At 48.9% G+C, this 27,506-nt stretch overlaps 1 protein-coding gene across 1 annotated transcript in view; it reads right to left on the bottom strand.

The window, feature by feature from the left end:
• Positions 1–27,506, bottom strand: part of LOC138294248 (membrane-spanning 4-domains subfamily A member 4A-like) — a 79,832-nt gene that overhangs the window by 13,211 nt on the left and 39,115 nt on the right. Inside the window, exon 4 of the mRNA XM_069233368.1 lies at positions 17,946–18,002. Within this exon, the coding sequence (XP_069089469.1) occupies positions 17,946–18,002 (57 nt within the window). The remainder of the gene's footprint in view (positions 1–17,945; positions 18,003–27,506) is intronic.

A 27,506-nucleotide genomic window follows, 5' to 3' on the forward strand; every position in this document is an offset into this window, starting at 1 on the left:
GCATGTTGGGGCTGGCGGGGGGCCTGGCGGGGATGGGGGGGCATGTTGGGCCTGGTGGGGGGCATGGCGGGGGGCCTGGCGGGGATGGGGGGCGTTGGGCCACTGGCAACGAAAATGCAGACAAACTTGAACGTGGTATTTCTCCCTCCCTGTACGTGTCACATAGGTCCGCGCCCATGAGAAGATCGGGATTTGGCGTGCCATCGCCAAGGAAGTCCGGACCCTGGGGGTCCACCATCGACGGGGCACCCACTGCCGCAAGAGGTGGGAGGACATCCGCCGCGGGACCAAGAAGACCGCCGAGTCTCTGCTGGGGATGGCCTCCCAACGTAGGCGGGGTGCCTGCCGTCAACTGACCCCCCTGATGTTCCGGATCCTGGCGGTGGCCTACCCTGATTTGGATGGGCGCGTGAGGGCAGCACAGCAGACACAAGGGGGTGAGTACAAGCATTATCTACTCTGTTGTCGCGCAGTGGAGGTGTCTGGGTGGGGGAGGAGGGCTGTGGGTCCCCCTAGGCCAGGGCGATATCTGTAGGCTGGGCACCCCCGTAAGCCCCTGTGTCCCCAGCCACCACCCTCAGTAGTTTGTCAGTACAGCCATCCCTGGGCCGTGTCATCCATGGGTGCAGTTGTCAACTCTAGGCGTGTAGGGCATGTTCCACGGAATGCGTAGCGGACCCCAAGTGCGCAACTTAGTGCAGGGGGCATCTGTGTCTGTCATGTCCGCTAACTGTACCGGAGATCCATGTACTCAATATCCCTTTATTTCTCTCTCCCCCCCCCTTTTTGTTTGTCTTTCTGTGCTTGTGTGCATCAGCATCATCAGGCGGAGGAGAAGTGGCATCGGGGCAGGAGGGAGCTGCATCTCACATGGCCCAGGAGGGCCATGCCACAGAGTCAGACTGGACCAGTGAGACGGAGGGCGAGGGGAGCTCCACAACGGGGACGACTGGACCCTGCAGCGACACGGACACGTCCTCGGAAGGGAGCTCCCTTGCGGGGGTGGCACCATCCGTGCCCCCGCCATTACAGGTACAGCCGCCACCCAGCGCACCATCTCCGCCCTCCCAGCAGCCCCTCAGCGTTCGCCCCGTGCCCGCTCTGCCAGGAAACCGGGCATCTCCTTCGCCCCAGGCACCTCAGGCCCTGCCCCTGTTACCCCCGCTGCCCTCAGTGAGGAGGTCATTGACCTCCTCCGAACGCTCATTGTTGGGCAGACTACCCTTTTGAATGCCATCCAGGGGGTGGAGAGGGAGGTTCATCGCAGCAATGCGTACCTGGACGGCATTCATTCGGGTCAGGCTGCCCATCAGCGATCGTTCCAGGCTCTGGCCTCAGCACTGACGGCAGCCATTGTCCCTGTCTCCTGCCTCCCTCTACTAACTCCCTCCTCCCAGTCTCCTGTTCCTCTGCCTGTCCCACCCACACCATCAGACCAGCCTGCACACACCTCAACACCCAAGAGAAGCTCATCCAAACATAAGCACCACAGATCACGCAGACATTCACACACGCAACATTCCGATGCAGACATGCCAACAGTCACTACCACCTCTGTGACCCCCACCTCCTCGTCTCCCTCCTCCCTCCCTGTGACGTCTACACTCACACCTCCATTCACCTCACCATCAGCCAGTGTTTCCATCACCAGCACACCCTCCACTCCAGTCCGCACACGTGCAGTCACCACCCCCACTGCCATTTACACGTCCCCTGTGTTCTCTCCCACTGTGTCTGTCACCCCCTCTTCCACACCACACAAACGCAGCCACCCACCCACCCAACAGCCATCCACCTCACGACAGCCTATCCCTCCTGCACCTGCACCCAAAGACAGCAAACGTGACTCACCTACAACCACATCCTCTCCCTCCACTCCCATTCCCACTGTACCTACCACTCTCCATTGTCCCAAGAAACTCTTCCTCGCCACTACTAACTTCTTTCCTGACCCTGAGCCCCCCCTCCTTCTCGTCGGGGTAAGAAGAGCACCTCAGCCACCACCAGCCCTGCAGCCCCCTTGACAAGGGTGCAGGGGTATTGGAGCCCACCAGCCCGCATGTCTGGATCTTCGCCCAGCAGCAAGGGGACAGCCAGCCCACCCCCTGGGAAGAGGAGCAGAAGGCGGAAGGGGCGCCGCAGGAGCCCGGCTTCTACATCCCCCCCGGACACCACCCAGAGACAGTCACCAGCCACAGCTCCAAAGGGAGGAAAGGGCCACAGACTCCCGACTAAGGAGGGCAAGGGCAGCAAGTTGGAGAGGTCAGGCAGCAGGCCTGCTGCCCAGGAGGAGCCCACCACCCCCATAGCCGCTGCCCAGGGAGGACCCAGCCCAGCTGGCCAGGAGGGCCCCACCACCCACAGCCCAGGTGGGCATTGAAGGAGCACCATCCCCGCTGCCCAGGAGGGCACCACCAGGCAATGAGCAGTTGGCCATAGACCGGCCGCCGTCTCAAGCCCCGCTGAACTGGGCCCCGCCGTCTCAAGCACCGCTCCGCTGGGCCCCGCCGGGCCCCGCCGTCTCCAGCACCGCTGAACTGGGCCCCGCCGTCTCAAGAACCGCTGAACTGGGCCCCGCCGTCTCAAGAACCGCTGAACTGGGCCCCGCCGTCTCCAGCACTGCTCCGCTGGGCCCCGCCGTCTCAAGAACCGCTGAACTGGGCCCCGCCGTCTCAAGCACCGCTCCGCTGGGCCCCGCCGTCTCAAGAACCGCTGAACTGGGCCCCGCCGTCTCAAGAACCGCTGAACTGGGCCCCGCCGTCTCCAGCACCGCTGAACTGGGCCCCGCCGTCTCAAGAACCGCTGAACTGGGCCCGCCGTCTCAAGAACCGCTGAACTGGGCCCCGCCGTCTCCAGCACCGCTCCGCTGGGCCCCGCCGTCTCAAGCACCGCTCCGCTGGGCCCCGCCGTCTCAAGAACCGCTGAACTGGGCCCCGCCGTCTCAAGAACCGCTGAACTGGGCCCCGCCGTCTCAAGAACCGCTGAACTGGGCCCTTCAAGGCAAGACCCGCTGAACTGGGCCCTTCAAGGCAAGAAGCGCTGAACTGGGCCCTTCAAGGCAAGAAGCGCGGAACTGGGCCCTTCCAGGCAAGAACCGCTGGCCCTTTGGCAGACGTGGCAGGGCAGGATCTGTCTCGGGCAGGGCTGCAGGATGTCCTCTGGCCAACATGCCTCCTCCAGTGGCAGTGGGGTCTGTTATGGACTGTTTGGACTGTGGCTTTGCACTCCCCAGGATGGCCCAGTGGGCAGGCCACCCACTGTATGGACTGTATGGACTGTGGCTTTGCACTCCCCAGGATGGCCCAGTGGGCAGGCCACCCACTGTATGGACTGTATGGACTGTGGCTTTGCACTCCCCAGGATGGCCCAGTGGGCAGGCCACCCACTGTATGGACTGTATGGACTGTGGCTTTGCACTCCCCAGGATGGCCCAGTGGTCATGGAGTCCCCTCGTGGATCTGGCGTCGTGTACTCAAGTGGCTGAGGTGCCCCCCCTTCCCTTCCCCCTGAGGTGCCTGTCCTATTTTCTTTCTGATGCCCCTGCAGTGTTCTCTCCGTGGAGTTCTTGTCGTGGGACTGGGCCTTGCCCCTTTGCACAGGACCCCTGTGGTCCACGGACAGTGGTTGGACTATATTTAGTAGCTGTATATATTTTGTACATAGTTTATTTATTTATTGGGATTACTGGTGTCCATATTTCAATATATCTGCCCGTCTTCTTTTGGTCTTTGCATTATTTCGGGGGGGGGGTTTGTGGGTTGTGACAGTGATCTGTGGGAATGCATTGATGTGTGTGTTGTAGTGGGTATGGGTGGGTGGGTGTGTGCCGGTAATCTTTTCCCTCCCCTGTGTCGTAGGTGCAGTATTCACCGATGTCTTCCGCGCCGCCGGGCGTGCTCCTGGTACATGAGCAGGTATAGGAGTGCGGGGATGACCTGCAACTCGGGTTCCATACTGCCGGAATCTCGCGTGGAGTGCGTAGAGGTGAGCGTTTTCCCGTTCGTAGTCTGTTTCCGCCGTGTTTTTATCGGCGGTGCTCCCGCCCCGGAAAAGGTGGCGGATTGGTGGGTCGTGATAGGGTGGGCGGTACATTGTCTGCCGCCTGGCTGTTGGCGGGGACCGCCGCGCTGTTTGTTTGTTCCGCCGTGGCGGGCGGAGTGTTAATGCGGCGGGCTGTGTTGGCGGTTCCCGCCAGGGTCAGAATTGCATATTTTGGACCGCCGGCCTGTTGGCGGCTTGGCCGCCGCATTATCACCGACCGCCAGGGTCAGAATGAGGGCCATAGTGTGTCTCAGATGGAGACAGAGTTAGAATAGTAAGTGATGGAGTTTATCTCAGATGGAGACAGAGTTAGAATAGTAAGTGATGAAGGGTGTCTCAGATGGAGACAGTTAGAATAGTAAGTGATGGAGTTTATCTCAGATGGAGACAGAGTTAGAATAGCACGTGATAGTGTTTCTCAGATGGAGACAGAGTTAGAATAGTAAGTGATGAAAGGTGTCTCAGATGGAGACAGAGTTAGAATAGTGATATAGGCCCTCATTCTGACCTTGGCGGTCGGCGGAGAGACGGCGGTCGGACCGCGAACAGACCGGCGGTATTAAAAATGGCATTCTGACCGCGGCGGTCACCGCCGCGACCGACCGCCACTTCCCCACTCCGACAGCCACGGCGGTCATGACCGACGGGCTGGAGTCTGCGCACTCCGGTCCGGCGGTCGACCCAAGACCGCCAACGGTATCATGACCCTGCTTACCGCCGCGGTTTCTGGCGGTCGGGAACCGCCATGCGAACCATGGCGGTAGGCACTATCGGGGCCAGGGAATTCCTTCCCTGGCACTGATAGGGGTCTCCCCCACCCCCCACAGCCCCCCCGAGCCCTCCCCCCACACCCTCCACCCCCCTGCCACCCCCCAGAGGTGGTACGAACCCCCTCCCCACCCCGACATGCACATACACGCACCCCGACATGCACACACCCCCTACATGCACATATACACACCCCCTACACACACACATACACAACGGGGACACATACCCGCACACATACATGCCGACATGCGCACCCGCCGAACTACACACATTGCCCATAGGCACAGCAGCACTCCCCGCCCGCATGCACGCACTCACACACCCCCTCTACACACTCCCACGCACACCCCCATGCACGCACACATCACACAACACCCCCCCACCCCCTCCCCTTACGGACGATCAACTTACCTTGTGCGTTGGTCCTCCGGGAGGTGACAGGAGCCATGGGGAGGTGACCGCCAACAGAAGACCGCCAACAGAAGACCGCCACACAGAAATGTGGGTCGTAATTCTGTGGGCGGTGTTCTGCTGGCGTGGCGGTGGAGGTTGACCAGTCTCCACTTTCCCGCCGACCGCCAGTGTGGCTGCTGGCGGTTTTCCGGCGGAACGCTCCCAGCGGTCAGAATGCGCACAGCGGCATACCGCCGCGGTCGGCGGGCTTCACCGCGGCGGTAACTCGGCGGTCTTGCGAAAAGACCGCCAAGGTCAGAATGAGGGCCATAGTGTGTCTCAGATGGAGACAGAGTTAGAATAGTAAGTGGAGTTTATCTCAGATGGAGACAGAGTTAGAATAGTAAGTGATGAAGGGTGTCTCAGATGGAGACAGAGTTAGAATAGTAAGTGATGAAGGGTGTCTCAGATGGAGACAGAGTTAGGATAGTAAGTGATGAAGGGTGTCTCAGATGGAGACAGAGTTAGAATAGTAAGTGATGCAGTGTGTCTCAGATGGAGACAGAGTTAGAATAGTAAGTGATGGAGTTTGTCTCAGATGGAGACAGAGTTAGAATAGTAAGTGATGAAGGGGGTCTCAGATGGAGACAGAGTTAAAATAGTAAGTGATATAGTGTGTCTCAGATGGAGACAGAGCTAGAATAGTAAGTGATGCAGTGTGTCTCAGATCGAGACAGAGTTAGAATCGTTATTGATGCAGGGTGTCTCAGATCGAGACAGAGTTAGAATAGTAAGTGATACAGTGTGTCTCAGATGGAGACAGAGTTAGAATAGTATGTGATGGAGTTGATCTCAGATGGAGACAGAGTTAGAATAGTAAGTGATGGAGTTTATCTCAGATGGAGACTACGTTGGCACAGTGACTCTCAGCTGGAGATAGAAAAAAAAATCTGCCCTAGATGTAAATTTGGAATGATATATAATGCAGTGCTCTTAATACTGAATATCACATGGCATCTTGTTTTGTGACCTAGGACCATGTGGCCGACGGGTTACTCCATCACAAGCATGATCGTAATACGGCAGACAGGATATCTGTCTTGTTTGTGACAGAGTAACCCCCTCGGCCAAACGCTAAATCAGGCCCTTAGTTATTCATACTAACACATTTTATTTTTTGGCTATTCTTATTACAAGACCCAGAACAATTGCTAGCTCCTAAAACCTCTTATAGGACATGGCAACCCACCACATTACATCATTGCTTCTAAATATTAAAGCCAGCATGACTTCAGAGCTTGAAGTTTCATGCAGTATGCATTACACCTATATCCCATAAAAGCCTAAACAAAGAAGTAATAGTGAGGTAATAAGAAATACTCCAGTAAGGTTCCATGATTTTACTGAAATGAGAAGTTTGATAACAAATGAAGGGTGGTTGATGCTGTGTACGAGCACCAGGATGCTTGACTGCATGGAAAGAACAAATCCAGACAAGAACTAATTGTGATCCTATGAATAATTGTCATAAGCAATGATTGTTGCTGTACTGACGTACATGTCGCTGTTTATAAGAGGTCACCTCCCAGGTTTTCTATACTTCTACTCTGGATTTGCGCATTGCTATCACATTGTACCTGGCTTACCTCTTCATCTAGGGCCACTCAATGTTGATGCCTAAACTAAGGGCCCAATACACAAAGATAAAGTTATACCAAAAGTCTAACTTAATTACTTTTTGGTATTCACAAAGTCAAAGTTAGACCAAAAGTTTAATTTAGACCAAAAGTCTAACTTTACTACTTTTCATTATTCAAAAAGGTAAAGTTAGACCAAAAGTACTAGTACTTGTGGTCTAATTTTACCTTTGTGAATACTGAAAATGAGTAAAGTTCGAATTTTGGTCCAAATTAGAATTTTGGTCTAGGTTAGATTTTTTGAGAATACCGAAAAGTAGTAAAGTTAGACTTTTGGTCTAACATTACCTTTGTGAATTGGGTCCCAAAGCTCTAGCTTAGTTCTATACTATAACTATATTAATTAAAGAAATAATAATGTAATAAATTTCAGTGATAATGAGAGTGGTTGTGGTATTTAAAATGGTGGTAGTGGTATTATTAATGATGGTGAATGAAATAGTGTTGATAATGGTAACTATGGTGGTTGTAACAGTGGTGGTTGTAAAGGTGATGCCAGTGGTAATGGTGGTGGAGGTAATGATACTGCCAATGGTTATGGTAGTGGTATTAAAGATGGTGGTGAAATGGTGATGGATTTGGTTGTAATGGTGGCCTTGATAGTAGTGAGCCATTAAGTTATCAGCATTATCATGCAGGGCGGCTTATGGGTGCTAAGTACGGAAAAGAAATAGGCTATGGTGTGCGGGCAGGCACCGCAGAAGTCAACACTATTTTAAGCCACATTAATGAGGACACAGGGTAGGGAAGGAGGCTGATCACTGTGAGCATCAGTGAAATGCTCACAATGAGTGTGGATTATAGGAGGAGCTGCAATCACATAAAGTTGACCCAAACGTTTTTGTAAGGCAGTGGGTGTCCCTTTCAGATGAAGAAGCAGCAAGTATGTGAAAATATGGACATCTGCACATGATAAAAGATGTGTGCAGCTACCCCACCCAGCAAGCTTCCCTCCATAACCACCTGTGCGTGGCTGAAGGAAGGTAGTTTTGGAAGTATAGAGGATATGGTGTGCTGTGCATAGTCGGAACTGGTGTCTCACATTCTTGGTGGACTCTGAAGAAATCTGGGGGCGCCTGAGCATAGCCAAACACCACAGTCAGTTGATTTCTTACTACCCAATCAGTGAGGCACAATTACAGGCTGCTTTAGGGAGTGTAACACTCTAGGCTGTCATGAATAATGCTATCAAAGGTGTCATTTGACTTGTTTCAGTGATGTCATGGTCAGCTCATAGTGAAAGCATGAGTTATGGTTTAAACAGTTTAACATAACCATGATTATGAGATGACAGATTCACCACTTACTCAAGAAGATTTTATCCAGAGCACTGGTGAGATGTATGCTAAATACAGAGGCTCAGACCAAATGCCCATAGTGAAGACTAGCCCTGAGACATAACAGAACTCACCAAGCCTTTCATAGGATAACAAGTGGCCGTTCACAGCAAACATGCTGAGGATTGGCCAGTGCTCAGGAAAAGGCACAGGATGCTGTGTTTATTTGAGGGGAGTTGGATCCAGAGAGAATGATTTACCATACAGATGTGCAGGGTAAGATTGATGTAAAGGTATACGGCCCAACTCCATTTAAAGTAGGCAGCAACTCCATTTTTTTTTTTTTAATAACCAAATTTTATTGTTTTCAGAGAATTAAGGCAACAACAGTTTAGTACAGGTACAACCGAACAATTCAATTGTGGTACATTTACTATGTACATGTTTTCCTTTTCCTTTCGGGGGAAGGCATAGATAGTTCCTTGATCACGTTCAGTGAGGAGGAGGAGGGTGGTTCGATCTAGTCTATGACAGTGTTTCGAGCCATGGGCCCCATATTTTTTCATATTTCCGGGGACATCCTCTCGATTCATATATTTGTTTCTCTTGGATTGCGCACCAGTCTACACCCTTTCTCCATTTCTGCAGGGATGGGCCGGCAGGCGAAGTCCACGCCGCGGCTATGTCTCTTTTGGCTACCAGCAGAGCCGTTCCGATGAACGCTCGATTGGTTTGTGATATTAATCTCTCCTCCATGATTCCTAGTAACACCATGGAGGCGGAGAGTTGGAGTTTCGTTCCTATTGTCTTGTTTAGTTCGTTTAGCACTTTTTCCCAGTAGATATGCACTGTCGGACAAGACCAGACCATATGGAAGAAGTCTGCGTGTTCCATGTCGCAGTGGGGGCAGCGGCTGTTCGGCCATATTCCCGCGCATAAAAATCTTTTGGGCGCCAAGTATGCTTTGTGTAGGTAGTAAAATTGTATGGTACGTAGTTTTGCTGATATGGCTAGGGTTTTTGGGGCTTATAAAGCTTCTGCCCATTCCGAGTCCTCTAAAGCCCCGGTCTAGGTCTCCCACCCCGTCCTCATCGAGCTCGCGTCTCCTGGTGTATTGTTAATCAACATTCTATATAGTTGTGATATCCCTTTCCCTCCCATGTTTCCCATTAAAGTTTTGGCTTCAAGGGGGTTAAATTCCAGTAGTGGGTTTTTGGGGAGCTGCGTTCCTATGGCATGTCTGAGTTGAAGGTATTTAAAAAATTGTGTTCAGGATAGTTGGAACTCTGTCTATAGTTCCTGAAAGGATTTAAGTGTTTCTCCCTTCCATATGTCTCCCACCAGTGAAATCCCTAGTTTATCCCATTCTGTAAATCCCTCCAGTGTGGCGGTGACGTTCATCCATTTCCCTCTCCATAGCGGGGTCTGTAGGGTGATTACTGCATTCCATTGGGTGTGTCTCAGTGCAGCCCGCCATGCCAGGAGGGCGGCTCTGGTTGTCTCGCCCATACATTGGGGAAGAGGTGTACCGTACAGTGCATCCAAGATGTGCGGGAAGCTTAGGGTGTTTAGTTCCATTTGGTATGCCGGGTCTGACCACCCTCTGTTGAACCAGTCATGTATTGTTAAGATTTGTGTCGCCAAATAGTATAGGTATGGGTCAGACATCCCCAGGCCTCCCTCGTGCGTTCCCTTCTTGCAGTGTTTTGTGGCTACCCGGTGTCTGTTCCTGCCCCAAAGGAATTGTAGTGTCGCTGTTTCTAGAGTTCGAAACCATGAATGTGGGATGGGGAGGGGGAAGTTCTGAAAGGCATATATTAGTCTGGGTAGAATCATCATTTTATATAAGGCTGTCCGCCCCATTATGTTTAATGGTAGTGTCTGCTATTTTTGTAGGTCTGTCTTGACTCGTGTTAACAGCGAGTCTACGTTCTTTGCCCAGGTTAGTTCCGGTAGAAGGGTTACCCAGACACCCAGGTATTTAAAGCTCAGTCTGCGGAGGGGTATTGTGTCCTGCCAGTCAAAGCAGTCTTGAGTATGTGCCAGAGGGACCAAAGCCGATTTGGCTGGGTTCATCTTCAGGCCTGAGGCTGCTGCAAAACTCTTAAGGAGTTGGAGACTGCGTGGGACAGATGTGCTTGGGGTGCCCATATAAAGTAATACATCGTCTGCGTATAGAGCTATTTTATCTTCTGTGGCGTGTTTCCATTTCCAGCCACACTATTCCGGGTCTGTTCGGAACATCTGGGCCAGGGGTTCTATAGTTAGGGCAAGAGAAGGGGGGATAGCGGACATCCCTGTCTTGTTCCTCTTCTGACTTCAAAGAGTGATGATAGGGTTCCATTGATTTGTACTCGGGCCGAGGGGTCCGCATATAACGCTCGGGTTAGTTGACAGAATCTTGGTCCCAATCCCGCCCTCTGTAGCACCATGAATAGGAAGTTCCAGTCTACGGAGTCAAAAGCCTTCTCAAAGTCAATAAAGAGCAGCGCTAAGTCTCGGGGTAGTTTATGTCTTTCATCGAGGGCCACATGGAGGCGGCGAATACAGTGACAGGTGTTGCAGGCTGTCATAAACCCACCTTGGTCTGCGTGGATCAGTTGCGGTAGTACTCTTTTGAGCGTGTTGCGAGTATGTTGGCTAGGATCTTGACCTCGCAGTTGATCAATGAGATCGGTCTATAGTCTGCACAGTGTGGTGATGGAGGGTTAGATTTGGGAATCACTACTATGGTGGCTTCATCTAGCCCTCTCAGGAAACGCCCCTGTTGTTCTACTTCTGTGAAAAAGGCCATTAGATGTGGCAACAGCTCCTTCTTGTATTTCTTGTAGTATTCTGCTGGGAAGTCATCAGAGCCTGGGGTTTTTTCCAGCTCTCAGTCCCGAGATGGCATTGCTTATCTCTTCTTCTTGCAAAGGTTCATCTAAGATCTGCGTTTCTGGAGGGGGCAGACTGGGCAGGGGGATTGTGTCTAGTAGTCTATCGGCCATGGGCTGGGTCGATGGAGTCTGAGGCCTTATACAATGTTTTGTAATAGCGGGCAAAGGCCTCTGCTATATCTTGGCGTTTCTCGACTTTGCCCTTTTCTCCATCCCATATTTCAGAAATAATGGCTGAGGCTCTGTGATGGGAGATCCGCCAGTGTAGTAATTTCCCTGTTTTGTCCCCCCATCCATATATTCTGGCTGTGCTTGCTCGCCAGAGAGCTTTTGCTGCTTCTAGGGACAGATCTCTGATTTCCTCTTGTATCAGGGACAGCTGTCTTGCGCCCCTTTCGTTGGGTTTCTCTTCTTGTGTTAGTTCTAGCTCTGCTGCTTGTTTCTCTAATGACTCAATATTTTGAGTTTTTTGACGTTCTATCTTTCTTATCAGGCCTCTGGCTGACCCTCTCAGGACAGCCTTGCCTGCCGCCCACAAAATGCCAGGTGAGGACACCGATCCCTCGTTCAGGCCAAAATATTCATTTTGTGCCTCTTGTAGCTGTTCTACGAATTCTTCGTCTTGTAGGTACCAAGAATTTAATCTCCACATGGGTCGGTTTGCCCGTCGGGCCTGACCCAGAGCTATGTGTATTGGTGCGTGGTCAGATATGCCTCTTGCCAGTATTTCAATATGTGATGTGGCACCGCAGTCTGCACTGGGTAGTAGTATCAAGTCTATTCGGGATTGCGAGCCGTGCGCTGCAGAGGTGTGAGTGTATTGTCTGTGTCATGGGTGTCTCAATCTCCAGATGTCACTGAGTCCCATTGCTGTCATCCAGTTCATAAGGCCCGTCGCCATTTCCCATCTGTGAGTGGTTATTGGGCCTTCCACGTCTAATTTAGGGTTTGGGACTGCATTAAAGTCGCCTCCCAAAACAGTCAGTCCTGAGGGTAGGTCTAGGAGGATTTGTGTTAGTTCCTTAATAGTTCCTCGTTGTAAGGTTGGGGGAATATATGTACTAATTATGTTGATTGTCATTCCCTCTATTGTCCCAGTAATGGCCACGAATCGGCCTTGTTTGTCCTTCCAGGTCTGTATCACCTTCAGGGGGAAGGAACGGTGTAAAAGGATCGCTACTCCTCTCAAACCCCTCATGAACCTGGCGTGATATACTCTATCAAATCCCCGTCTCGATAGGAAGGGGCAGTGTTCTCCGGCAAGGTGTGTTTCTTGCAAGAGAAGTATCTCGGGTTTGTGTCTATGTGTGAAAGTGAACACTGCCGTGCGTTTAATCTTATCTAGCAGCCCGTTTACATTCCACGAGATGGCCTGTGTTGGGTGCATCAGGGTTTGATTGTGAGATTGTCTTGGCTCTGCCTTGCGGGCGTGGTTGTTTTAGATACAGGGTGCCTCCCTCCCCGGTCTCCCCATGTGTCTTCGAGAGCTGTTTTACCTTTTCCCCATGTGTTTGTTGGTTGTCCTGTGTTTCTGCCATTTTTAAAATCAACAAGCTTGTCAACGTGACAATGAACAGTGTCTTACCCTTTGCTACTACGTGTAGCGTTTGAATCCCCCCAACTCCCTCCCCACCCCATACTTCCCCCCAGAAGCATCTGTCGCCCTTACCCCTGACCATCGCGCCTTGAACCCGGCGAGATGGTTTTTCAAACTAAACTAAACTAACTAGCTGGTTGAGCAGTGGTGGACCCCTCCATAGTGTCGGATCAGTGCATTGAAGGCGTTTGCTGGTGTTATTTGTCGGCAGTATTAGTATTTTAATTTGCTCGCCTTTCTCCCTCTCCTCTCGGGCTGCAGGATAGGTCCGTGGTTCCCGGCGAGTCGGCCCCGGCCCGGGGTGGGCTCTGTTGTTTCGAGTCTCTTCCATCTTCTTTTCCATTAGCTGTCTGTGGTGATCTTTGGCCTCTCGGGCTAGTAGGCGTGGGAGCCGCCGCCATCGACGGGGAGTGCGAGCGGGAACTCCGTCCCCCTCTGCGTCTTCTCGACCTCGTGCGGTGTCCCTTAGTGATTGTACGTTTTGGCCGATGGTTGAGTTTGTTTCCGTTCAGTGCCCAATCAGTTTGCTCTCCAGTCTGTCTGAGTGGCAGCTCTTCTGTTAGCCATGTCCATGCTGCGGTTGGCTGTTCGAAGAAGTGTGTTCTGTTGCCATAGACTACCCTCAGGGAATAGTAGTCGGTATTGGATGTTCATTGTTCTCAGTTTTTGCTTGACTTCTGGAAAGGAGCGTCTCTTTTGTTGTACATCTCGTGTGTAATCAGGGAAGAGGAGGATTTTATCTCCATTGCAGAGGATATCTCTTCTGGTGCGTGCTTCCTGTAGGATCATGTCTCTGTCTTTAAAATTGAAGAGGCGGAGAATTACCGGTCTTGGCGGGGATCCTGGTGGAGGTCTCATCTGAAGGGCTCTGTGTGCCCGCTCAATAGCGAACCATGGGGTAAGACGGTCCTTCGGAATCCAGGAGCGAAACCATTCCTCCAGATACTCGGTAAGAGACGCTGTGGCTGTGTCTTCTGGGAGCCCAACCAGTCTGAGGTTGTTCCGCCTTGATCTGTTTTCAGCGTCTTCTGCCCTTCGGTGCAGCTCTGCCGTTCGAGATATGAGTGCAGACACTTGTGTTTTAAGGGTCTTTACCTCGTCCTCCACCGTGGATATTCTGGTCTCTGCCTCTGTGATGCGGGCTGTGGCATTGCGTAGGTCTTGGCGCACTAGAGTCACTTCTTCCCTGACCTCCCCGACTCTGGCCTCCACTGCGGCCTGGGACGTGTGGATGGCCTGAAGGATTGTTTCTAGGTCTCTGGAGGTTGGTGCTTGGTTGTCTCTTTCGCCCGGGGTATGGGCCTCTGTTCGGGGCCCTGTTGTGTTTGTGGCATATTGTTCTATCTTTGTCTGGGTTGTCGATTGTCTTGATGTTTTATCTTTGCCCATGGTTTTGTTAAGTTTTTGGCCAGGATCAGAAACCGCCCTTGTTTAAGTTCTTGTTGCCTCTGTATATCTAGTTATGGCTGTTTTTTACTTCGATCTCCCTGGTTTCACACGCAGTGGGAGATTGATCGATCTTTTATGACTGGTGGTTGGCTCTGTGTCCCTTCTTCCTCGTGGCCTCAGATTGTAGTACATGAGCTGTAGATACAAGAGCCCGAGGGGCAACCCCGGTGTTGTGCGTTTTCTTCCCCTCTTCTTTCCGGGGGGAGAGGGAGATGAGGGCCTGATGATGGCAGAAGCAGTGAGGGGGCGAAGGATTGTTTATTCAGAAAAGAGGGGGCTTTTCCGTCAGAGTGTCAGTGCTCCTCCCCGGGTTTCAGTCACAATGGAGCCCCCCCCGGCCCAATACCTCTGTTTGTGGTCGTCTCAGTGATGGAACTCTTCCCTCCGATCCACCGCCGCGATCTGGGCCGATCTCCACGTCCCGGCCCTGGGCCTCGGCTTTCCGGCCAGGGAGGGGGGATGCAGGAGAGAAGACGAGGGATACGCCCCCCCCCCCAGGATCTGCTGCAGCGGGTTCTGCTTTTTTCCGGGGCTTTCGCGCCTCCGGTGCTCTCGGCTTTTCTTCGTGGCCGGCCGCAGGTCGCAAACCCTCAGGTCCGCTCGGGCCCTCTTGCGCTCGCGGCCCGGGACGCTCTCTGCCCCGCCGCGCGGGCCGACTCTGGGCCTCGTCCTCTGCGTTGGGGAGATGGGGGGACGCAGGAGAGCAGGTAGGAGGCCTCGGCCCCTCTCCCCAGGTCTGTCCCGGTGGGTCTCGCCCCCGTCCGAGGCCTCCGATGTTTCCGGTCGCTCCTCGCGGCCGCGACTCCGTGAGTCTGCCTGAGCCTCTGGATCGGGCTCGGGCCTCGCTTTTTTCTCCTGTCTCGAGGCAGGAGGTCTTGGTGTCCCCTCGACGGGAGGGAGACGTCCAGGGGAGGAGAATTCTGGGCGGATTCAGGGCGGATGACGGAGGGGTCCGGAGCACTATGAAAGTGCGTCCGCCATCTTGACGCCTTGGCCACGCCCCTGCAACTCCATTTTTAAATAGGCCTTGACTCTGCTTTGTGTGTTTAAAAAAAATCATTAACATGTCTGCCTTTGATGCAGATGTTGTCTGTCCTTAGCTTTCCAAGAACTGTGAAAGTGTCAAGTCAGTTAGATATAGACATAAAAAAAATACCTGATTCGACATCAGTCTGAAACAAGTGCCTTGTTATCTCAATGTAAAGGTCAAACAAAGAACAATAGTCAAAACTGTCTGAATTGTCATGTTTTCACCTTATACGTATAAAGAAATGGCTCTTAAATTAGCATTTTGATGCTTATTTGTTACATCAAACATTCCAAAGGTGACACTGAAAATTCCATCTTACATGTGGTACAGTATATGAGGACTGCCACTTGACTCCCTGTCAGAGGAGGTCCTGTGCCTAGATTATTACGAGCAAGATACTGCCAGTCCAGAAGATGGTCCTGCCTGCCAGAGATGCTGCCACCATATCACACTCTCTACTGAAAGCTGATATTGAGTCTGAGCCCGGGAGGAGTCGATGCTGATGATGAAAGTGTGTTTACACTTTGTTGGGAGCACAGACTCCTTGACTTCTGATAATTACAGTGTTTGTGCTGTAAATAAGGTATGCAATGTGCTCATCCTCCCTCAAAAAATCTAGATACAAATTATTCTACTTTCCATGCTCTCCTAGCGCAGCGCATAGAAGTACAATTCAAAGTGTTCATTTTAGCCATGTTTGAAATTTTCATTTTATTCTCGTTGTCCACAGCATGCATTTGTTTTGTTTTAATCATATTTTGTGTGGTTATTTTAGATGTGTTGAGCTACAGGGGCCACTGTTGAAATAAACTCACTTTTTAGTTAGTGACTTTTTCTTAGCAGATGTCCGTGTATGAATGAAGAGGACGAAAAAGGTTTTCTACTCATCACCATGGTGTCTCTGAGATTATTTCTAACTTAAAAGCACTGACCCCACTTCAACTATGTATTGGGTGGATTCTGATAGGGCTACAAAAACCTGTCTTTACCATCCAGGGTTGATGCATTGAACTAAGTTCATTCGTGTCACCTGTGGATGGGACAGCAAACCTTGTAGAGCAATCCAGAGATTTAGTTTACACAACAGGATCACAAATTTCACCAGTGCATCTCCTCAGATCCCTGGGAGATCTCCCATGCTGGTCCCTCTGGCTCAACTGTGCTAGTTACTCTTCCTCATGGTTGTGAAGTACTTGTGAGACAGTCTGGTACGTATCTATAGCCCAGGACCTTCAGGTTTTGGTTATGGGCCAGACGATCAGGGCTGCCTCCTCGTGTGATAACAAAGAATCCAAATTGAGAACAAAACAACTGTGTTCTTCATTCTCTAGAGAATTTTTATTTGAGTTCAGGGCTGTAGGTGCTGTGGAGATCATGAGCTTAAGCTATCCAGTCATCTGAAAATGTCGATGTGCCACTTTATCTGTAACTCATGGAGAAAAACATTAACTTAACATTACACAAGGATGCTTCAAGTCATAAGTCAGGGATCTCATCAGTCACCAAATTTTGGCTGGCAATGTTGGTTGAGAGGCACCTCAAAAGTAGTTTGTGCATCACAGATCTCCACCAGAAGTATTTATTTTAGAAACCGGTGCCTAACAATCCTAAATCAGACACCCTTTCGAGACCTTGGAAAAACACTGACAGAAAAACCATTTGCATTTTTTTTACTCACTTTTTTTTATACACCTAGAAAATATCATTGTGGCGCTCTATCTGATATCTTTTTTTACTGTGCGTTAACAGCTGCACTTGGGCTGGATACTGCACTTTGTACACACCAGAGGGATGACAAAATGGGTGACATGATGACCCAACCTAATATAGAGTCCAAGTAATAATTCTTTTGCCTTCCTCACAATTTTTTTTTTTATTTCTCATTCAGGGAAAAATGTTTCCTTATGTTAGTGAAAACTACTGCCATGCAAAGTACTTTAAGAAATGCTTTGAACCATTATATTTTAGATTTAGATACTAGCATTGCCAGGTGAACATAAACTGACAAGGCTTAGTACATCAAAAATATATTTTTCTATTTCTCATTACCTGTAAATAGACATAAAAAAAAGTGACTTTATTGGTGCAAATGCATGGTTTAAACTTTTGTTGATACATCTAAGCATTCCAGCTTTCCGTGTTTTACAGGCCCGTTAGCAAGTATATGACAGTCATATGACGGTATCTTATGTAGGGGCCTCATGGGTGTGCCGGAAACACAGTGGTTTTCAAACAAATCAACATTTCTAAGACAAGGGAGAGTTTGTGTGTTTTTCTCTTGGTAGGCATGTAAAGCTCCCAGATGAAATGCAACTGACAACACCTCACCATACCTGTCTGGAAGCACCTGTCCCCAACTACTTACTACAGAATACATTTTTAGGGGGGGTGTAACTCCCCAAACACCCCTCCTGGAGATACGTTGCTGCTCATTCTACGGGTCCACATTGCATGAGGCAGTCATGTGACATTCTGAATTACTGAAATATCTTGGTTTGGTTTTAACCTGGTGCAGTATTAGCTACTCAAGTTCCACAGCTTAAACCAGTAGATACATCATACCTGATTTATTACATAGCATCATACATATGCAAGCACCACTCTACGCTGAAGCTTGAGCTACTAGGCATTACTTATGCTGAACGTAAATAACTGGGTTATGTCAATATTAAATATACAGATTCTTGACTGACTATATTCAATGCATGGGAGCAGTCTTGTCCAAGAGGTCTACAGTACATAGGAGCAACAGAAGAGGGCAGAAAGAGTATGTTGCCTCTGGTAGCATTTAGGCTCATAAACTCTACTCACCAAACAGCGAGTTCCCTTTTTCTCTGCCAAGATGGACAGAAGCCCAGAGACTAAGTACTAAGGGAATAAGAAAACATACCTCGTATCAATAATCAACAATTATTAGTCAGTGGCTGCAGAGGCGTTCTTTATTTTACAATCATCTATTAAAAACATGAATATATTACTAGTTGTAGAAATGGAGACTGCCCTGAACCACCTCTTCAGCAAAGTGTCACATTACCTAGATGTTTTAGCGGTCACTCTGGTGGATTCCCTAAGCCTCAAAAGGAAACTGAGAAACTATGCACCCTACCTCTTAGTGATGCTCCTTTGGAGTAGGGAAGCTAGGAGTCAAGCCAAGCCTCTGCGGTGCTATGACAAACCCTTAGGCAAAGCCTTAGTCTGAACCCCACATTCTGTTATTTCTTAATTGATTGCATTGTATTGTATGCTTTTCTCTTATAAATCAGGTGAATAAAATATAGCACACAAATATATCACAATAATAGTAAGCATCTGAACAATCATTAATCCTATTACTGAAATTCACAATTCTAATAAATTAAGTTGATGTACAACTTGCTGATTTGAACTAAATATCATATCCGCTGAGCCATGTGAAGTTTCCCTGCATGCCTGAAAGCCAACATGCCTCAAGCCTGAGCCCTGTGTCCAGAATCTCTCAAGCTACCTCTAGCTTCCCTTCAGTCCTCAATTACAAGAGTCTTTTTCACATTTAGTCAATTGATGTTCATGGAGGAAGTGGGCTCCTAACACATTATTGTGTTTGTTGCACAAGACAGAAGACAATACAATTGTTCATTAGTTCATTTATTAGGAAGCACAGAGAAGCTATGCATTGTATGTTTCTGCTTTCGCCGGCAAAGAACTTCCACAAAGTCACACTGTAAGCAAATTCCTAGCTACCCTGAAATATTATAGAGAATGTAAACATCCTTCCCTTGATTTTAAAATGTAGGAATTAAAAATAGGTGACTATTAAGCATATGGGCCTGATGTGCGAAACATTTCTTTAGTTGTAAAAATGTATTTTCTTATGTACAAAGCTCAAACTGTGAGTCCGTAACAAGTTACTAAATTGCAATTTGGGCTGGTGACCCAGTACCGGTTGGGTATTTGGAAGGGGCATGTTTAGGGTGTCCCTTCCAAATACTGAATCATAGTGCTATGTATTAATGTGTTGCGACCGAATTCCGGCTGCAAAACAATCTTTTACCACCTCCCCAAAGGACGTCGTAAGCCATTCGCAAATAGGAAGGGGTCCCTTGGTGAATGTTGACCAAGACATTTTTCAAGAGTAGGGAGTGGTTCAATAGACCAGGGCCCACTCATAAAAAAATTAACTTCCACTTTTTATATTTTATTTTTAAACACATCCTGTTTTCCTTTAAAAAAACGGGTTGCATTTAAAAAAACAATATGTAAAAGCAAGCACAGGTATGGTGGTCTGCTGATTAAAGTAGGCCAATTATAATACTTAAGCACACTGTTCCATCATATGGGACACCACTAATCCAATTAGGTGGGAGGGTCACCTGGTCATCGAACACATTAGTGTGTTAGGAGCCAGAGCCCTCACTCACCAATAGGTGACATGCTTCATCATCGGGCGTTGCTCCTCGTTAGGCTGGCACTGCAATGCCTGATGTGCCTGCAAGAGGGCTCTTTGCTGGAGATCTTTTATTTGCAATTGCCGGAAAAAAAGATGAGGTATGAGGAGGACTGGAACAAGTGTAATTAAAAATGACTATAGGTACCAAGCTGGTAAATTGTACTATGAAAGAAAATGGGATCTATGGCAAGGTTAAAAACAGTAACGAATATACCAGATATAATGGCCTGGTATCCGTAGGAGAAATGTTTACAAAATGTTCCCTTAGCTCACAATGTGTGAGAAAAGGAAAAAAGTTCTGCGTGTGGACAATTACCTACCCTACAGAAGTCATGCTCAACATATTTCACGCCTTGTCAGTCACTACGGATCTCTTGCCGATTTGCCAGCACCTAAAGTAAACCTCGTTCTCCCTAAGAGAACATGAGTACTTTACACTAGTAAGATCAGTTGTAACTTATCAACTTATATGGGTAACTGTCCCTCTAATGGTGATGACCCTCCTAGATTCAGGCATGGGTCCCTTAGGATAACATGGATGCTACTACCTCCAAACAATGATACTTGTGCCCCTGGAAGTAGTGATCCATCCGACCTACCCGTCAACCATGAACCTGAATGATTCCAGCAGGCTTCACCATCCCTGTGAAGGCTGTGATGATTAATATTCATGAGGTGGGTCGAATTACAACCCGCTAGGAAGCGGTAATTTGATTATCAACCTATTAGAACATGTTAGTTTGCAATTTTCTACACTGATTGCAAAATTACTGGTTGCAAATAGAGAACAGTATTTTCCAACCATTTCTTTCTTACTTGTGCCTTACCCTCATGTCCATTCTGTACATGAAAAAGGGACCATGTAGAGAAGCATTAAGGTAATTGACGCATGCAACATTTTCAAACCTATAGAAAACAAATGTGCCACACAGGAGTAAAGTACATAGGTGACAACTGTTTTCCTTGTCATTAGTCCTGTCATTGTACTCAGCATTATAGGTAGGCTCTTTGGACCCCCTCATCTGCCCCTTCTGTACAGAGAGCTTCAGTATTGAGTGTGTTATGGGATTTTCCATACTGAACAGAGACTGATGCCTGATTGTCTACTTCTAACCACAGAGGGAGTCAGGTACCCAGCTCCACTAAACCACCAATCAAGCCCAAGTGGGCAAGTAGCCATTGTAAGAGTGGAGGACTATTTCCCATACATTGTGATAGATCGCTTGGTGAGGAGCAGGGCTAGGTCTTGGAATTGACTGCAGGCCTCTCAAGTGGAGGGTAAGGAAGGAGACCCAGAAGGACTCTGTGAGGTGAGTTTGTTATTGAAAGGCCAGCCATGGTGGTCATTGTTTGCAATATTTAGAACAAGTAGGTCAGAGGGAAGGGACATGCCCAAAGGGTATGAAGGAGGTCACTGTTAGTACACTAACAGTGGGGGCAGCCTGCTTCAGATCCTTGTAAAATTCTGTTGATCTGAGCAGGCATAAGATAGGCCCTAGGTAGAATATTGAATTGAATATATTTGAAACAGGACCCCATAGATACTTTATGAGGGTAGTCTAATATTTTATATTCAAGTCACTGTTGTGAAGTAGTATAGCTAAGTCTGCCTCCCAAGCAGTTCTGAGAGGTGCCTTGGACCTTTTATTCTGTTGCAAGAATTATCTGTGGAACCATCCTACGATGGCCGTGCTACATGGGGTGTTTGATAAACTTCATGTGTCAGCAGTAGCTTATGGTGATACAAAAAAGATTGCAGAGGGATTGCTTGATATGTTCGTATGAGAGAACTTGTCCAGGTGGAAATCATACTCCACCTCCAGTGTAAGAAAATACATCAATTCAGCATTACCAAATAGTTTGCCAGTTGTAAAAATTCCAACACTATGCCAGGGTCATAAGTGCTCTGATCAGAAACATCCTGTCGTGGTCAGCAAATCTACTAGGGGGATGGTGGGAGCAAGGGGGTCCTTGTGGCAGTCTGTCTGTTTATTATAGCTACACAGTACACTGCTGTGCAAAGTAGTCCTGTAGCAAGGGAATTCAAGTGAGTGGAGGTAAACAGAAGGTAATGTAATAGTTCATTCTAAAAGTTAGTCATTGAAAGCCATGTCTCGTAAAGAGAGCACCCGGAAAGCCAGCGAGCTATCCATTGGATCTGTGCAGATAGGGAGCATCATTCTAAATCCGGAAGTGCAATCCTACCCTCCTCTGCCGGGAGTTTCAGTGTGGTGAGAGCCACCTGGCGTAGTCCTGCCCTTGACAAAGAAAGTCAATCAGGAATACCTCCAGTTGTTTGAAAAAGGAGCAGGGGAAGTTAGTGCAGAAAGGAAGAAAATTAGGGAGGACCACTATTTTTATTAAGGCCACACAAACAATCAATGAGATGGGTAAAGATGACCAGAAGTTTAAATGAGGTCAGAGACCTCACATCACATTGCCAGGTTCCCTTTGGGAGAATTATAAACTTTGATTCATAAATACCTTAATGTAGCCATTTTGACCTGCAGCCTGACCTGGGATCTAACTGCAGTTGGAGGGGGAGCCTGCAAGCCTGTTGTAGATGAAAGATACGGGATTTAGCCCAGTTCACCATGAGGCCTGAAAGAGTCACAAAGTCAGAGAACACCTGTGCTACCTCATTATTGCCATGTAGGTTTTGAAATATCAAAAGTGCCAGGGTTCATATGTCCTGATATTGCCCCCAACAGTCAAATGGGTCCATGCCATTGAAGGCTATGAACAGCGAAAGTTCTTAAAGCCAGCCAGAAATGCAGGCTGCACAGAGGGTGCACAATAACAGATCAGAAAGCTCAGGACTCTGACCCCTGTGCCAGCCAGAAGCAATTAATCAGTGAGGGCGATTGGGGATTTGAAGTATGCTGCAACTGTTGTCTGGCTCCCCAGGATATTCAGCATGGACCCTTCCTCCACCACAAGCGAGGGAGTGTGGTTGAATATTCTGTGGGGGAGCCCCTCGCTTTGTATCCGGGCAGCCCGCTTTCAAAGCAGGGGTCCTCCATTAGCAAGTTGTCCCCCGGGGCCGGTGTAAGGAAACGAAAAAAGTTGGTAGGCGAGATAGACCACACAGCCCAGGCAGGCCCTGTGTCCCCTGCCACAGCCACCAAAGTTGGGGGGGGGCGAGCGTTTAAAGCCCTGGCATCTCGACAGTCCCAGAGACAAGCCCCCCCACTTTATGCACTGGTATTCAGGTCGGGGCAGGCGTCCTTTGCAGTTGGTCTCCAGAGAGAGAGCGAGGAGTGAGACGTGCCACAGCCCACAAGTGAGCTCTCCCAGGCCGAAACATCCAAGTAATGTGGCCTAACTGCCAATGCCGATCTCTGGGCTCGGGACGCCGCTCTGGCATCAAACCCCATGACCAAAAGGACCCTGGGTTGCTGTCGAGTGCAGCAATGTCAGCTGCATACAAGTGGGGGCCCCTAGAACCCAAGAATGTACCTGGATGATTGTGGGGTTTGGGAAATCCTCTAAGCCTAGTCCGCCATGTTTGGAATTCTGGCTACGCCCGTACTCCAATCTTTTTTGTAAAGCTCAAATGTGTTCTCATTAGGAGATGTCCAGGGTGGTGTCCCAGGCCCCTCTAACTAAATACAAAGTTTTCTGGTGTCTCGACGTTGTGGAGGCTGCTGTTAGTTGCTGCACCCACTCCTATCTAACTTTATACTCCAACATGGGATGGAGCAGATTAGGCTCCCCCCAGTTGAAGTAAAATAAACTTTGGGCCTGATTTCGATCTTGGCAGTAACAGGTCCGCCACCACTTTTTTGACTGAAACAGATTCCGCCGCCTTGGCGGTCTGCCCGCCCTATTTGGATGTTGGTGGTCCCATAACTCGCTCGAGTCCTGCCGACACCACCAAGGATTCCCATCCACCAGGATTGTGCCATAGGAAATAGTGGCTGACGGCGGGACTCCAGCTACGCTTAAAGTCGAGGCAGATTTGGATTTGCCTTACTGCCAAGCAAAAAGTGGCTGTCTGACCTCTACTTCTGAGTTGATGGATAGGAAGGGAAAGGGTGAAAACTCATCTTTTTTCCTGATTCCACCCTGTTTTTGACTGGAGATGACTGGACAACACCCTCCATCATTGCTCCCACTGGACTTTGGAGAAAACATGACCCCCCCGTCGCTGGACCCGCTTTGGCTATGCATGTTGGGAGGTAACTGCACCACTGCAGACATATATATGTCACAATCATTTTTTTTTATTTACTGTGACATGCATATGTCGTGGACACGAGTATGTCAGACACGGATGGGGACACGCTGGTACACAACACATATTGTACACATACAGAACTGCCATTAAGGTGGCAGTATGAAATGGCAAATTAATACTGCTACCACCATGATGGTACAGTCACATTTGTCAACTGTGTCCATGTGTGCACATTGCAAGGAGACCTGTCATGTTGTGCATCAAGTTGTTTGTGTGACTCAGTACGTTTATATGTGTGTGAGATGTGATTTGCTGATTGAGTGGGAGGGAGATGTAGTGGGTGATGTGGTTGTGTCAGTATGTGTGGCACTTACATATGGCGTGGAAGCTGCATGCAAAATTCAGGTGAGTATTGTTGTGTGTGTGTGCATGTGTTTGAAAAGATGAGTGTGTGGTTCTTTTGGTTGTGTGGTGTGTGGGTGAAACATCAATAGTGTGTGTATGTTGTGTCATGGATGTACATCAATGTGTGTTTGCGGCATGTACATGTTGTCTTTTGGTGGGATGGCAATGAATAACGGTGTGCATGTGGTGTGTTATGTGTGATGCAGAGGGACATATATGTCAAGGGTAGAATGTTTGTGTGTGACTTACATGTATTCCATGGCCACTGCCATTGTCCGATGTCCACTAGGTCCAGGGATGTCCTCTCTCCGTCAGCAAACCATCAGTAAGCAGCCTGCAGGACTGTAACATCCTAATACGGCTGGCAGGAACCCACCTACCTCACAGCTAGGAAGAGCTCTCTGTCAGACGCTCAGCCACAATACATCTAAATATGGCGGGCGGGACCACATGTTCACCCCTATTTCCTCTGACTGATTCTGGTGGTAACTTACCCTGACTGTGCCCTGAGCTCTGCTAACCAGGCCGGGGATAGTACTCTGATCAAAAGTTATATGGTAATGTAGTACAATTACAGTTGGCAATGACAGACTTCTGTAAGTCCCATCTATATAATAGGGCAAGGGCCTAAGAGATCTTTCATAAACCCCTGTGAGGGAAAAATTGCCCATTTCATTTTTCCCTCTTGTAGATACTTAGCTCCATAGGCTGAAATTAGAATATTTCATATAAGCAAGAATATTGCTAGGAAGGAACTAAGGGCCAGATGTAGGAAAGGTTTAGCGTCTCGCAAACGGCGAAAAACGCTGTTTGCGAGTCGCTAAACCCCATCTGGTATGTAGAAATGCATTTTACGAGTCGGAACCGACTCGCAAAATGCATTTCCGAGTCGCAAATAGGAAGGGGTGTTCCCTTCCTATTTGCGAGTCGCAGTGGTATGCAATTCCATTTGCGACTGCAAAAGCGGTCGCAAATGGACTCGCAGTTACCATCCACTTGAAGTGGATGGTAACCCACTCGCAAACGGGAAGGGGTCCCCATGGGACCCTTCCCCTTTGTGACTGGACCTAATAATAATTTTTCAGAGCAGGCAGTGGTCCAATGGACCACTACCTGCCCTGAAAAATACCGAAACAAAAGGTTTTGGTTTATTTTTCAAAGTGCAGCTCGTTTTCCTTTAAGGAAAACGGGTTGCACTTTGAAAAAAAAAACTGCTTTATTTAAAAGCAGTCACGGACATGGAGGTCTGCTGTTCCCAGCAGGCCTCCATCCCCGTGAGTGCCCTGAGTCGCTATGGGGTCGCAAATTGCGACCCACCTCATTAATATTAATGAGGTGGGTCTTTGCGACCCCATATCGACTCGCAGAATGTGTCTGAGACACCTTTCTGCATCCCAAATTGTGACTTGCAATTTGCGAGTCGCAGGGACTCGCAAATTGCAAGTAGCAATTTGGGAGTTTCCGACATCTGGCCCTAAATGTGTCAGGAAAAGGACTCAAAAGATTGGTAATGATTAACCCAACAACTTGCTACTGTTGAATTTATCATCACTAATATAGAAAATAGGTTATAGGACTTTCTTTTCTGTAAGCCAAATTCCAGCCTGCTAGTGGCCTCTCTTGATTGGTCAATCGGAACAGGATTACTCAGGCTGCTTTGGTGAGGTGATAAGTGGCCTGCACTGATTAGAGGTTATCTGATGGGAACAGTTCTGCAGCTGCAGAGTCCAGGCCAAGGAAGTGGGCCCGGGTAAATAAAACTGGTCTTCAAAGAGAACAGGACAGAGATGAATGCCAACCAGGCCTACCCTCTCAACCTGCACCCCACAGACAGATAGCAGGCCAAGGAATGGAATTTGCAGATGGTCTGGATGGTGAGTGTTAAAGGAGATGAGCCACACTTGTAGGTTGGTTTAGCCAGGTCTTTTTCTGCTGGAAAGAAATCATCCATCTTGGATTTTAAAGTGCAGTGCTTTGTGGGACAGGAAAATGCCACACCTTGGAGGGAGCTGGCATGCTTTTGGGTAGCACCCTGCATCTAATTGGACAGGGGTGCCCCCCTGCCTTTCCCCTCAAGATGTTTGAATAAATATCTGGGAGATGCTTAGCAACTCAGATCTGCTGCCTGAAACGACCAGAAGAAGGACTGTCCTGCTGGAACCCTAGTCTGCAACCCGAAGGACTGCACTCTGAAGGACGTCACTGGTTGCACACTGAACAGCAGCCCTAATGACTTTGCCTTACCCTTTCTTCAAAAAGGACTAAGGAGTGAACTTCTTGAAAGCAACATGTTAACATAGCTTGCCTGCACCAACTGTCACAAAAGACCCCAGCCTGAAGTGCGTCCAGTGGACTTTTGAGGATTTGGCCATGTGCATTGTGGGAGCTGTGATCCCAAAATCCAAGGTCCATCTCAGAGCTTCTAGACCCTGGTATTTGTGTTTGGGACACTCTGAACCCTCAAGAGTAACTTCAGGAAGAAGCTCCAGAAGTTTGGAGCGATTTTGGGAAAAATCGCCATAAGTGGACCGACCCAACTTCGCAAGCCAGACTACCTTCAACCAGGACCCGGCCTGAATTTCAGTGTCATCTTGCTGAAAGCACCGGAGCTCAGACTTCCAGGATTTTACCAGGGCCTCGGGAAAAAGCAATCCAACAATGTTGCATCCAAATCGGCTTGCTGGAGAGGACCTGCACAACGTCGAGAGAGAAAAGCTCCGGAAAATGTTTTAAGTACAACTGAACAGCCCTCCACCTCCGCTGCCGCTAGTGGACAGGAAGCCCTGCCACAGGACCAACAGGCCACCAGCACATCTCCCCCTGCAGAAGGAGAACCACCCTGCAAACATTCCCTGCGATCCAGGCAGAAGCCAGAGACTATTGCCAAGACCCCCGCCAGGAAATAAGACTCTCCTGATTGTCACCCTTGTGTCCCACTCTGTCACCCTGTCCATCTTGAACTGCCATTGCTCCCCTTCCTATGTCCCCTTGGACAATGCACCTGTGATACAAATAGGCTGGACTCTAACTTGGACTTTCATCACCCGAGCCCATTGCACTACCCCCTCTTCTTCAGAGCAGTGCAATAAACACACTTTGAGAAAATACAAGTATGGTGTATGTCAAATGTTTTAAAAAGGTATTCGTTTAACCATGTTCAAACATTGCAATTCAACTGTATAGTAATGTTTACATAGGAAAGACCTGTAGTTGGCTGCACTGAACACACCAGGAGCAATAGTGGGGCACCAACATCTGCAAAAAGAGATGCCAGAACCAGTGTAGAAGACATCCACTTTCCCCATCCTCCCCAGGATGAAGCTCACTGGGCATGATGTGCCCTTCAAAACCAGTGGAGAAG

The sequence above is a fragment of the Pleurodeles waltl genome, chromosome 4_2 (genome assembly GCF_031143425.1).
Source record: "Pleurodeles waltl isolate 20211129_DDA chromosome 4_2, aPleWal1.hap1.20221129, whole genome shotgun sequence".
Taxonomy (NCBI): domain Eukaryota; kingdom Metazoa; phylum Chordata; class Amphibia; order Caudata; family Salamandridae; genus Pleurodeles; species Pleurodeles waltl.